The 12,937-nt window shown below is 29.5% G+C and overlaps 1 protein-coding gene across 4 annotated transcripts in view; it reads left to right on the top strand.

The window, feature by feature from the left end:
* LOC107456150 (amine oxidase [flavin-containing]) overlaps positions 1–12,937 on the top strand; it is a 38,105-nt gene that overhangs the window by 17,775 nt on the left and 7,393 nt on the right. The window contains exons 7-14 of one of the 4 annotated variants that reach the window (XR_015429199.1): positions 892–952; positions 1,085–1,176; positions 2,308–2,467; positions 4,605–4,716; positions 6,394–6,505; positions 8,798–8,895; positions 10,791–10,921; positions 12,547–12,615. Coding sequence is in view for 2 of the 4 variants with exons in the window: in XM_071186159.2 (XP_071042260.2) it covers positions 892–952; positions 1,085–1,176; positions 2,308–2,467; positions 4,605–4,716; positions 6,394–6,505; positions 8,798–8,895; positions 10,747–10,921; positions 12,240–12,383 (954 nt within the window). In the remaining 2 variants the exon portion in view is untranslated. Of the gene's footprint in view, positions 1–891; positions 953–1,084; positions 1,177–2,307; positions 2,468–4,604; positions 4,717–6,393; positions 6,506–8,797; positions 8,896–10,746; positions 10,922–12,239; positions 12,492–12,546; positions 12,616–12,937 lie in introns of those variants that run through there. The other 3 variants (XR_011637882.2, XM_087151707.1, XM_071186159.2) reach the window with 3 other exon arrangements.

The raw sequence follows: 12,937 nt of genomic DNA, 5'->3' as shown, positions 1-12,937 counted from the left end.
CCTCTCAAAAATATTTTTAGATTGTCTTACCTTAGATGAAAAGAGATTGTTATGTCCTGTAATAATTTGTTTCTAAAATCTTAGATGAATCTTAGATAATCTGAAAATGTTAGCGCCCGTTGCTGGGATGGGTCACGGTGTTGCCGAAGAAGCCATGGTGTCCCAGAGGATATAACATTCGCCTTTCAAAGAAGTGACCCGGCTTCGAATCACAGTCATGGCTGGTAACAGTCACTCGTCTCGCACTGACCAGAGTGCTTACGCAAAATATTCTCAGTGGTAGACGGATCATGGGCTAGTGTCCCTTTGCCATCAGGATAGCCGTGGAAAGTTTTTGTGGTTTTCCCTTCCACGTAACGGAAATGCAGGTTAGTTCGACTCAAAAAGTCCTCGACGAAGGAAAAAAATTTCCTCTAATGTAGTATTCTCTTTATCCAGGAGTTCCCTTGTCGTCTGGATTGGGTTAAAAATTGCAAAATTGTATACCCAAAATTAAGTCGGCTGCTCAAAGATGATTATAAAATAAATATATAAATAAAATTTTACAAGACTCTATTAAATTTGTGAACTTTTTTATGGAGGTATTTAATTTTATGGGAATGGTATAGTGTGCTATAAGATCTGTTATTCGAAGCTAGCAACAACAGTTTAGATTTGTTTTTCTTTCATAAGTAAATTTAATATTTTTAGACATAATTATTGCTTGTAAAATTTAAGACATTTAATTTCTGCTGTAAAAGTTTTAGGATCTTTTCTTAGCCTAATAAGACATAAAATTTCAGTAAACATAAAGCATAAAAATTAAGGACATAAAATTTAATAATTTATTAAGAATGAGTTTGTAATTTTAATATCAGACATATTGACTGATTCAATTTTCTGTCTTAATAGGAAAGAAAATTTAAGGGAGGCTCGCAACAGATTAGTAAAAAAATAGCTGAAAAGTTAGGAGGTAATCAGTTTGTTTCAAGTTTAAGAATGCTCATTTTTCAATGTAGTTTATTATTTCTCTTATATTTCACTTGAAGACCAACTCCTTTTTTGCACAATTTCACAGTAATTACACCAGTTTATTGTCTTAAAGATGCTGTTATTGAAGAAAGTCCGGTTGTTGGAATTGATCAAAGTTCAAAAGACGTTGTGACTGTAAAAACACTGAATGGTAAAGAATACAAGGTACGCTGTTACTCTAAATTTATCTAAAATGTGAAATTTCATAAAATTTCACACAGAGAAAAAGAAATCTGGTTAAATCACTGGTTCAAAACTAAAACAACACATATGCAAGCATAATACGTTTGCATATGTGTCGTTTTAGTTTTGAACCAGCGAAATTATCATACTTTATGGTTATAGCATTTCTGGCAAAAAAACAACAACATAATTCTATTCATAAAACTAAAATATACGGTACTTAAATCATTCATTTTGTAATTTTTTTGGTTCATATAGTAACGGTTCACCAGAATTTACAATTATAATTCTTTAACCACATACGAAAAATACAGTGAAAAATACAAAATTGAAAAGTAAATTCAACCGAATAGATTATTTTTATGTCATGCTCTAAGTTATCATGATAAAAATCACTTAATTTTACAACGTTTACTAAATTTTATTATATTCTATAAAATCATATTTTATTGCTTTACCTTTACTCTTTTGTTATGATTTTACCAAAATAATCACCAAAGCGCTTCCGTAAAAAATATTAAGCTTTTTTGGTCTTCCCTTACTACCGGAAACACGAAACATTTTACCACATTTTGGTAGTTTTTACCATACCTGTTTCTCAGATAATAGCTGGGCTTTATAAAAGTACTTTCAATGAATTTTGTTTCGATGGATTTGGATGAAAAATTTGCCTCACTTCGTAACTTAATATACATCTGTACAATACAATAGCCCATTTTAAGTTAGCGCTTCTAATATAAGCACATCCAAAGTACACTTAGTACATCCAAATTCTATCTTTAGATCAAAAGTTTTTCATTAGTTTCGGTTTTTTGCGCATTGTATATATATTAATTCTCACACAATAGTTTACCATCTAATAAAAATGATGCTAAAAACATATTCAATTTGTAAAAACATATTCAATCTTATTTTAATCAAATCATTCAAATGACTTAGAAAGTTTTTTTTCTTAAACTTATAAACGCTATGTTTTTGCAATCGTTGTTTTAATTTCATTTAAATATATACTAAGCATTGAGAAAACTTTTCATATATTTTCAAATGCAATGGTGTAAGAAAGTTGCAATGCATTTTCTTTTAAATTGTGCAATTTTCTTTTTTTAATTTCAGACCAAGTATGTGATTCTTGCATTACCACCTGTACTGCAAATGAAAATTCACTACACACCAGAATTGCCACCCTTACGAAACCAGTTGATCCAAAGAGCTCCAATGGGATCAGTCATGAAAGTCGTCGTCTATTATTCCAAACCTTTCTGGCGCAGTGAAGGTAATGGTCGAATAAAATCTACTTTATAACTACACCACAAATTTAATTACTCCTTATTATGTAATTATACGAGGAATCCAAATAAAATAATAGCATTTTTTAATGAAAATATATGCTGAATTGGATAAAATTCCCTCAATGCAATCCTCTGCAAAGTCACGTACCAGATGTCTGGAAGCCTTATGATGCCGCTAAGTGTAGTTAATTGGAGTAAGCGATTGAGTGCCCTAGTGCTCTAATCACTAATGGTTTCTCATCTTAAGACTTTTCTTCAGTATTTGCCACACCGTTTGATAAATGTTCAAAACTTTGAGGAATAATCATCGGTTTTCTGAAAAATGTTCCCGATGTTAACGTGATGTTGAAAAATTAATGAACGTACAAATCTGCAATCTCAGTCCAACCAGCACTAACACTTTCACCCAACTTGCAACTGTCATATATCTTATGGTTTTCTGACCCAACGGATTCTGTCGACAGGTCATTCTTTCCACTTTGATAATATGGAGATCCATTTTTGCTACTGGCAATTCCCATTTTAATCCAATCGCTCGTTGATCACCTTTTGTAAATATAATTTTGGGTGTTAGAACGCCACTGTTCGTTTCATAGGAATGTAGTAACTTCGAACTCGACTAGATCGATCGCTATATGTGCATTAAATTTCGACAACAGTGTCACCTCTCTTTTTCAATATCCTACTTGCGAGTTCTGTGATTTTCTGGGTTACGTTGCCACTACTTTATTTAAAACTCCCACAAGGGCGCTTTGTAATTCAAAAATTTCGCTGGAAATAATTTCGATAGACTACCCAGATCCTTAATTAAACATTGATAAATTTGATTGACAGATAATGTATATGATACGAGGTTTTGTATGGAATAGCATATTGGATAAATGGCTTCCTTGGCTATGTTGGCGCTTTCGCATATTTTGGCGAAATTTTCAATAAAAATTTTGTAAGAATGGCAAAATCGTTAGGCTTTTTTTAGACAGTAGCATACCTGCCAACTTTTGATCCCTTCCATTACGATTTTTCCCAGTGGTAGTAAAATGGAATTAAAATTTCAATTGTAAGCAAAAAAATACGTTGTGTTTGAAGAAACATTAGCTGACAACCATGATAGTAACGCATATTAATATATAAGCTTAATTTTTGTAAGAATAGTGGTGATCAAAATCATTTAAAAATTAAATTTATAAAAGAAAAAATAGTATATATTTACTACCACTTTAAATATGAAAATAAAATCTCCGTTTAAATACGGGAGAGTTGGCAGGTATGCAGTAGGTCTTATTGTGTTTAATCACGTGATTTGTGGGTCCGATTCCGATCTTCAAAGTAGGGAATTACTTAACAATGCTTAAAATACTGCTCAACAATGAAAACAAGCTGGTCCTTCATGTTGTGTTTGATTTTATTAATCCTGAAATCTCAGCTGCACTAGCGTTTTTCTATTTTGATTCATTTGGCAATATTTTGCTGCACGAGTAGCACAAAATGCATAACTTACAAGAATTTAGTACAAAATATCAAAGTTATCATCCCTTTGGGAAGTTTTCTCTACTCCAACTTATCTTACTCCGTGGGAGAAAATAGATTTGCATTATGTTACAGAAATATTCCAAACGCCTCTAGAAAAATATTATTTGATGTAATAAAATTTGAATAGATGCGATAAAATCTAGTAAAAATCGGGGTATTTTTTCCGTTACCGATGGGCAGTATCTATTTCTGTTGAATTCGCGAATAATATAATCTGAATTTGAATTTTTAGAAATCTGATTTTTCCTTCAATTCTTAAAACTTAAATGATAAACCTTAATTTTTATGCATGTATATCTGATTAATAAGGTTTTTTTTAAAATCTGGTTAATTGATACAATTTTTAATTCTGATTCAGAAATTACAATTTTAAAAATATCATTTCCTAAAACATGATTCATATATTCTATAGTAATTACTTTTTAAGTTGTTGATGAATCAGATTGATTAATGTCAAGAATCTGATTGTTAAAAAAATCTTACTCGTAAGTTTGGTTAAGTAAATAATGTGAATATAATTTTTTTCAGTGATTAAAAGAGATTAACAAGAGATTAAAAGATATATAAATTATATTTTAAATTTCTTTCCAGGGCTTTGTGGATCATTTTCGATTGACGGTGGCCTAGATTTTCCAGTAAATTTTACGCTTGATGATACAAAACCAGATGACACTTTTCCAGCTATTATTGGATTAATTAAGCTGTTAATACTAATAATTTACTACGCTTAAAATTAATTGTTATAGTTGTTGTTGTCGTGTTTATGCATACAGTGCTAGTGAAAATATTAGAGTCCTCCAAAAGTCTTGATAACAAGATTTGCCCGAAGTTCTGGTGCCCGATGGCCATGGAGAATTTCGATGGGAGGTGTTCCACTTAAAATTAATTATTTTGTTTTTAAGAGTAAAAATAGGGAATATGTTTTAGCTCTCTTAGTGCCGACGTTTTAAAATTTGAATAAGTGACAGGGACAATTTTAGATACCGTTACGAAAAATCATTCAAAAATTTCAATTATTCCTTTGTTTAAATAGTGAAATTTTTGCATAGGTTAAGCATTAGGTCAATTATGGAGTTAATTTCGTTCGGTCATTTTGCATTATACGTTTAAAAAAATTATGTCTCTTTTCAATTCTATTAAAATTGAGTAGTATTTGCCTCTCTAAATTTCTTTTAATTTGCAACTATTTAAAAATCCTATAATTTTTTTATTCGATATTTATTTATTCTTTTTTGTCGTTTTTATTTGATTACAAATTTAATTGGGTATATTATAGCCTACGCCACAGATCGTGTTATTCCTACTAATTTAACTAGTAAACAGCATTTTCTGCGAACCTGATTTCTAGCAACAAGTAAAAGCATCAAACGAAGTGTCTTGTTATAAGTCGCTACTCGCCAGGTTGGAATTGTATTAGTCTAGTTCCTTTGGAAATAATTTATATTGTTGTTTTACCGAAGTTTATGAATTTAGTAAGCATATTTAAAACTCAGTTTATTAATTAAACTAAAAGGTAAATGTTATTCCTAGTAAGTGGAAGTAGTTGTGCTTTTTTCATATTATACCCAATTGCAGGAAAATTTTTCTTTTCAACGATTTGAAAGATGGCATCGGTGATGTTAGCTAGCTTATAGCTCTTTTTAAAGAAAAACGTAGTTTATTTCTCGTTCTTTAAAAAATAATACGGTACCTGTAAGTGAAGTCGCCGTAGGAAAATCATGGCATTTGTCGACTCAGAAGCCATTCACGTTCGACATGTGACTTCGCTTACAGATATCCAATTAAATCTGGTTCACATCACATGATTAAGAATAATCACTTCACTTCTTCTTGAGTTGTAAGTGCCCAATTATTTTAATTCGTTTTGACAGATAAGTTCAGAAATCGACGTGAAAGGCATGTGAGGGCTGCGTCATTATCATAAACTGGCCGCGGACAATGGCATCAAGCTTAAGAATACTTAACATAGTATATCTTTATTTTGATGAGTTGAGCTTCTGAAGACGGGTTTTGCGTAACTAAATGTTACAGGAAACGGCAACAAATATTAATAAAAGTTAATTGATGATAATTAATTCAACACAGTTTTTCAAATCTATTTTAAGAATCGAAGTTAATTAAGGCCATATTAGAATACCTGAAAAAAATATTTTAGCCGAAATAATAAAAATAATAGTTATTAAAGCTTGAAAAATAGTTAGTAATAATTTATTTGAAATTTATTTAGCAATCATTTACCTAAAAAATCCTTAAAGAGATTTTGAAACACGTTGATGCTGTTGCCCACGCTTTTTAATCTAGCATCTTATTATGCTAAATGTTCTTTTTTTATATATGGGATTACTATCTTACTTTTAAAATCTGTTTTGTATTTTCTTAGGTTTATTTGTTCAGATAAGCTTCGTCGTTTGTGTCAACTAAGTGTGGAAGAAAGAAAAATTATGGTAGCTAAGAGCTTCGCTGAAGTAACAGGTCTTCAAGAGTTTCTTGAAGTAAATATTTAATATATTAATGAGATTTTATGTGTTGTTTTGCTTGAAAAAGTTTTTAAAAAATCGAAAGCTTTCACTTTTTTTATGAAAATAGTTCTTTGAAACTTGTATGAAATACTGTATTATATACTTAATTTTTTTATTAAATATCCCATTTGAGATATTTTAAAACTGAAACCAATATTCATTTTTATTCACATTTTAAAACGACTTGGTGTCAAACATAATATTCGGCCACGTAAAATGTCGATAAGTTTAATAGAATCATAATACAGTAAGGATAACAGCACCGTTATTCAAAATTTGAAATTCAGGTGCGAGAAATTACTAAGCATAGATTTGTGAGTTCACATTAGAACATTTGAAGTGAATGTAAAGTCGAGCTAAAATGGATGCATTAAAAATACATTAACACAAAGTATTGTGTCAGAATATGATTGCATCTCTATCCGTGTCAGCTCATAGAAAATCATCCCATTCGTTTACCTTGTGCCTTGGCAAAACCAGTATTGATGTAGGTCTTCCAGGAAAACTTTTATGCTCAATGTTGGCAATTGTTTGTGTTATACAGAGTTTGCCATTAGCAGCAAATATTTTAAGATATATGTTCAGGTTACACTCGCCTTCTAAATACTAAAATTGTACTAACATGCGTTATTCTGTTCTAGAGTTATTCATCTTCGTATGACTTTACATCAACTTTAAATGCTCTCATGCGAACTGTTTTATGAGTTGTTCGCAACACATTCTACAGTGAACTGTTCTTACCTTGATTTATAATCCTTATAATCTGGAAAGATGGCGCTGCTATCGCTACTCCACTCGAAACACTAACACATATGCCAACTTTTCCTTTTTACAACATTCCTACAAAATTATATTTAGTTGTAATATAATTCAATGTTCTAAATGCTTAAGAAATGTTGTCACATTTTTCAAAAAACTCTGATATAAAGTTAATATTAAGATAAAAAAACAATGCTTTACATTTATTTTCTCGCTTCTTTCACCTTCGTCAAACAGTGAACGATGAGAAGACATGGTTCATAGTAGACTTCCGAAGTCAAGCACCACTGGTTGCTGTCAGTGAGCAGGTGGGTGACCACTTTAATTAGCCAATGAAGGGACTGAGGTATCGGTTCTTGTTAAAATGTTCTACCATAAAGTGCACGACTTCGAGAGCAGATGTTTAAGATACCAAAGGGTGGTGGAAAGCCATTTCCTCTGAAGAGAATGAAAATTTAAATCGCAATTTTTCGGATCATCCTCAGGGATATTTCTCAGACAGTCGTCAACTGCCCATTATGTAGCTCTAGTGAGACGTAAATAAAAGTGCTACTGCTACTTCTACTTTTTCGTCTTCTTGCTTATACGATATATACATGAATAAAAAAGAGACAAAAATATTCCTATTTATGGTGGGAATTTATACTTTCCAGAACACTATTACATTTGTTTTTTTTTTATATGAAATGAATGATTCAAAAGGTAGTTAACACTTAATACCATGGCTATAAGTCGGGATGGCTTATGAGATAAAGTAGCCGTTCAATTGACAACAGAAACTGGTTGATTCGTATATTTCTTTTGTTCATCACGAAATACAGAACTGATTTAAAATGTTCTTAGTATCATCAATTGCCGGGTAATCCGATTCTCGTCATCAGAAGAGATTGCCTTGTCCAATGTTACTTAGTTTCGCTCAGAAATTCCGATCTTTTCAAGGAGTCTCTTTTCCTTTATTCCGTTATTGGGATATAAGTTATGAGAAATTGGAGATGAGCGTTATTATCACAAATCCACTGCTTTTATCGACATCGAAGAAATAAAATTAATAATTACAATTTTCTGTAACTTCCTATAATATAGTTACAATTACATACAGTAGTTACATTAATTTATAACATAATAATAGTTTGCGTAAACTGCTATTTAAAATTACAATACAAATATTTTTTACCCATTTTCAGAGATTTAAATGTGGTCCGGATTACAATAACTAATTTTAGATAATTTTGTAAGATAAATGTATTTTTATTTAAAATTGTTGTTTATAGTTAAAATGCACAGATAAAGTGTTCAAGTGATTATTTTGCCAAAGGTTATATCTCTATGAAATATTTATTACCTTTTATTAAAAAAATTAATAATAAAAAATTAGAACAGTTAAATTTGTACAAAAGTATTAACTTTTCGTAAAGTTATGCCGTTAAAGTACTTAACGGCTTGGCTCACATATGCAATTTTAGAAATAAGTATGTTCAAAAAGTTTTTATGAAATTGTATTTTCAGCCAATTCACTATGAAGAGAAGAACTGGATGGAAGAACAATATTCTGGAGGATGTTATACAGCTATGTACCCACCGGGGTTTTTCACACGTTATGGAAGGTTAATTCTTAAAATCATAACTTGAATAAATCTATGTTAACCCGAGAAAAAAAGTATGTTTAAAACTACCAGAATATGGTAAAATTTTCCGTGTTTCTGGCTCTACAACAATAAGCTCGGTAATTTTTGCCGAAGTAGTTAGTGTTAAAATCTGTGATAAAATTTGGCAATTTTATTCTGATACAATTTTATATGAGCATGGCATGAAAACCATTTATTTGTTTAAATTTACTTTTCAGTTTTGTATTCTTGACCAAATGTTTGGCAATAACAAGTATTTTGAAAACCAGAATTTCCGGTAAGCCATTGCCATATGGGCAGAAAAATTATCGATGGATACGTATATAAATACAATATATTTAGGTTTCATTAACCAGAATCATGGTTTTTATTACCATAAATCTCATACCATGCAGTAAAAGAATTTAATTTACCAGAATTCGTTGCTCTGCGTATTGTATAGCACATTTATGAACAATTATGTTGATTTTTATAATAACTATAACATCTATTTTCACATTGGTAACAAGGAATTTATTTTTTTTGTCGATAATGTTTAACAAATTTAGAATTTTTTAGCAAAATTTAAACAAAATGTACTATATAGCTTTATGGCAATTTGAGTTTTAAACTTTAAGTGTAGGAAGTATTGTTGGAATTAAACAAAACATTTATAAAATAATTATAAAAAATACGTTTTTTGCATTGAATCCTTTTTTATTAAGTGAGTGTTTTTATTAGATACATGCAAGATCACGGTAGATCGTGTCGTTTGTTAATTCAGAATTGCGTTGTCGTTTGTTAATTGTCAATCAGGTTCGATACATGCACGTTACGTATCTTATAGGTGTCCAATTAAATCTGATTTAAAGCACATGATTAGGCATATTCAGTTCCCTTCTGCACAAGTTGCAATTAAAGAATTATGCAAATTTTTTTTTAGATCCTCTTAAATTATTCCAGAGATATAAGAAAATGAGCAAAAAGTTAAATTAAGATTAAAGGGCTTAAGCCTTCTACCGTTCACGTATCTAAACTATTCTGACAATATTTTCCAGATTGCGGTTGGTTTTTAAAGTCGAAAATAAGTAGTTAATATTTCAAAGAAATGATCACAAATTCTAAAATTGTTCTCTGATTTTATGTAATTCTTGCAGTTTTAATTTTAGAGAAAAAGTGGTCATCCCGATGCAACCCAGAATTCTTATTTTCACTAAATTAATTTAAAAACAAATTTTTGTCTTAAAATGATTTTAAAGAAATTTTTTTGAGAAAATCGATTGCTGAAATAAGCAAACGAAGCAAATATTCAGTTATAGATATCTTTTTCACCTTATATTTTCTGGAAATTAGTTTTCTTAAACTAATAATTGGAGAAATATAAATTTATCAAGAATTTTAACTAAATAACTAAAAGAATTTGTTTAAAACTTAATTTAGGAGAAACGCAAGAAAATTCATTGCAGAAGAAACTTTCTACATTTTTATAAGTAAAATAATAACGTTATATATTTTTGTCAGATGCAAATCTTGAAATTTGAGTGAAATAAAATGATTAATAATTTTTAGTATTTTATCATTTGCAATGAATTTATAACTTAATAAATGCCAAAGGAATACATAGAAATTATAAATAATATCAAAAAATAACGTAAAATTTAATTTAAATAACTAACATCTATAGTGTTTTTTTCTCATTTAATATTTTAATGAACATTTTAAAGCAAGCCAGAAGAAAATGGATGTGGAAATGTTGTTCATAATGTAATTCATATTAGCAATATTACATTCATATATAATATTTTTCGTTTTTTAAACAATAAATTTAATTTTATTTGGTTAATTGTACAGAGTGATACGTGAACCAATAGACAGGATGTATTTTGCTGGTACAGAAACTGCAATAGAATGGTCTGGTTACATGGAAGGTGCCATTGAAGCTGGGGAGAGATCTGCCCGAGAAATACTTTATGCGATGGGAAAGATAACGCAAGATAAGGTATTTCAAAGAGAACCTGAATCATCAGTAAGTTATTCATAAGTATATATTCATAAGTATTCACAAGCATATATTCATAACTATTCACAAGCATATATTCATAAGTATATATTCATAAGTATATATTCATAAGTATATATTCATAAGTATATATATATAAGTATATATATCATAAGTATCTATATAACATTTTATAATTTCTATGCACCATACATCTAATGCTACACCTTTCGCGATTACAAGTTTATTGTTTGTAACTTTATAACTGATAATATTATTTGTAACTAATATTATTATTCGTAACTTTATACTAGGTAAAATTAAAAATACGCTTCTCCTTAAATGATTTTTGATTAAGTTACTGAATATTTTTATGCAAAATTTTGGTTCATGAATTGGCAATGGTTTTTATACAATTAATTTTTGATTTCAAAAACCTGTTTAAGTGGAGCTTATTATTTACGGCTAAAACTTTAAAAAAAATAAAAATTACTAATATGGAATACACAGTCAATGCAAGAGCGTTTTTTCTTCTAGAAAGTGCCAAAATTCGTTGTACTGTAAGGAAAAAAGGTCATATTAAAGAACTAATTGAATGGAATTTAATGGTTTAAAGAGTTAATCGCAAATATGCCAATTAGTAAATACTACCTGTAAATTAGGATAAGGAATAAAAAAATATAGAGCTATACTTCTCAACATAGATTTTTTTGACGAATTTGGTTTCTATATTATATTATTATTGGGCTAAATTTGAGGCTTACAATTTAAGGCCTAAAAATAACAAAAATTTCGAAAATTCGATAAAGAAAAAAATAAAGGAATAAAAAAATATAAATTCTGCTGGGTTTTGCTTAAAAAACCAGATATTTTGTTTTTGCCAAACGCAAATTTAAACTAATATACTAGTTCAACTAATGGAAAACATTTAAACTATGCTTCCAAAATAACTTCTATTTCCCACAACATATATAGCGCAGTTTGAAGACAAAATTAATATACACTCTTGCAAATATTTAATTTAGAATGGTGTAATGTGCAGCCGAAAATTTTGCCAAAATGTTTCTCTTCAGGAAATGAGGGAAATCTTGATAATTATAATTGCTCTATGAATGAGGTCGAGCTACAAAGTCTTTCTCATGATTCCATCCATGAAAGGGAGAAATCAAATCAAAAATGTTAAATAATGCATTACTTGAAGCCAAAAATAGATTAAGAGACTTAAAATAATGCTTATAAGAAAGAATATTAAAGTGTGAGAAAGAGCGTTCAGTTTAGAATAATAAAACAAATTATGTATATATATCAAGCTTATGAGAAATTTTAATCTGCTTTCGATTTTCAGGATGTTTTACCAAAACCATTTGAAGTTAGCTTTTTTGAGAAATATACGCCATCCGTGCCTACTTTTTTGAAGTTAATGACCTTAACTGTTTTTGGATTAGTAGCACTAACTATACTGAAATGTCCTAAATTTGTAAAAAAGTGATCTGTTTTCTTGCTTCAAACTAAGCTGAATGAGCTTATTTTGTTATTTATTAAGAACTACTTTGTTTCTAATTATAAATAAAAAATATTTTTACTCTTGTGCGTGTTTCTATCATTGCGATAAATTTAAAAATATTTTTATTGATCACTTTTTAAAATTACAGGAAAAATCATTTGGAATCTGCATCTGAATAATTTTTAAGAAGCACTTGATGGCAAATTTGCAATAAAAAGTAAATATGAAAGAGTTACATTTATGGTAGGTTTCCCAAAATTGTCCGGTATTTAAATAATGCATGAGAGTAAAACTGAAGGAGTAGAGTTTGTTAAGGTCCGCTTACAAAGTCAAAGGTTCTTTCTTTCTTTATGTTTTAAAATTAGTAAAAAAGTTTGTTTATATGTAGATAGTGTTGCCAATCAAGAAATAATTGCCAAATAAAGTTATAGAATAATGTTGTGCAACAACAGAATTGTGCTATGTGAAAGCAAAATTCATAGACGCACTGACAAATATTTCAGTTGGAATGGTCTGACACAGGGCTCGAAAAAACTCAA

The sequence above is a fragment of the Parasteatoda tepidariorum genome, chromosome 9, assembly GCF_982258835.1.
Source record: "Parasteatoda tepidariorum strain Cologne lab strain chromosome 9, Ptep-v5.0, whole genome shotgun sequence".
Lineage (NCBI taxonomy): Eukaryota > Metazoa > Arthropoda > Arachnida > Araneae > Theridiidae > Parasteatoda > Parasteatoda tepidariorum.
The sequence above is the reverse complement of the archived record's forward strand: the minus strand, read 5'-3'. Positions and strand labels throughout refer to the sequence as shown.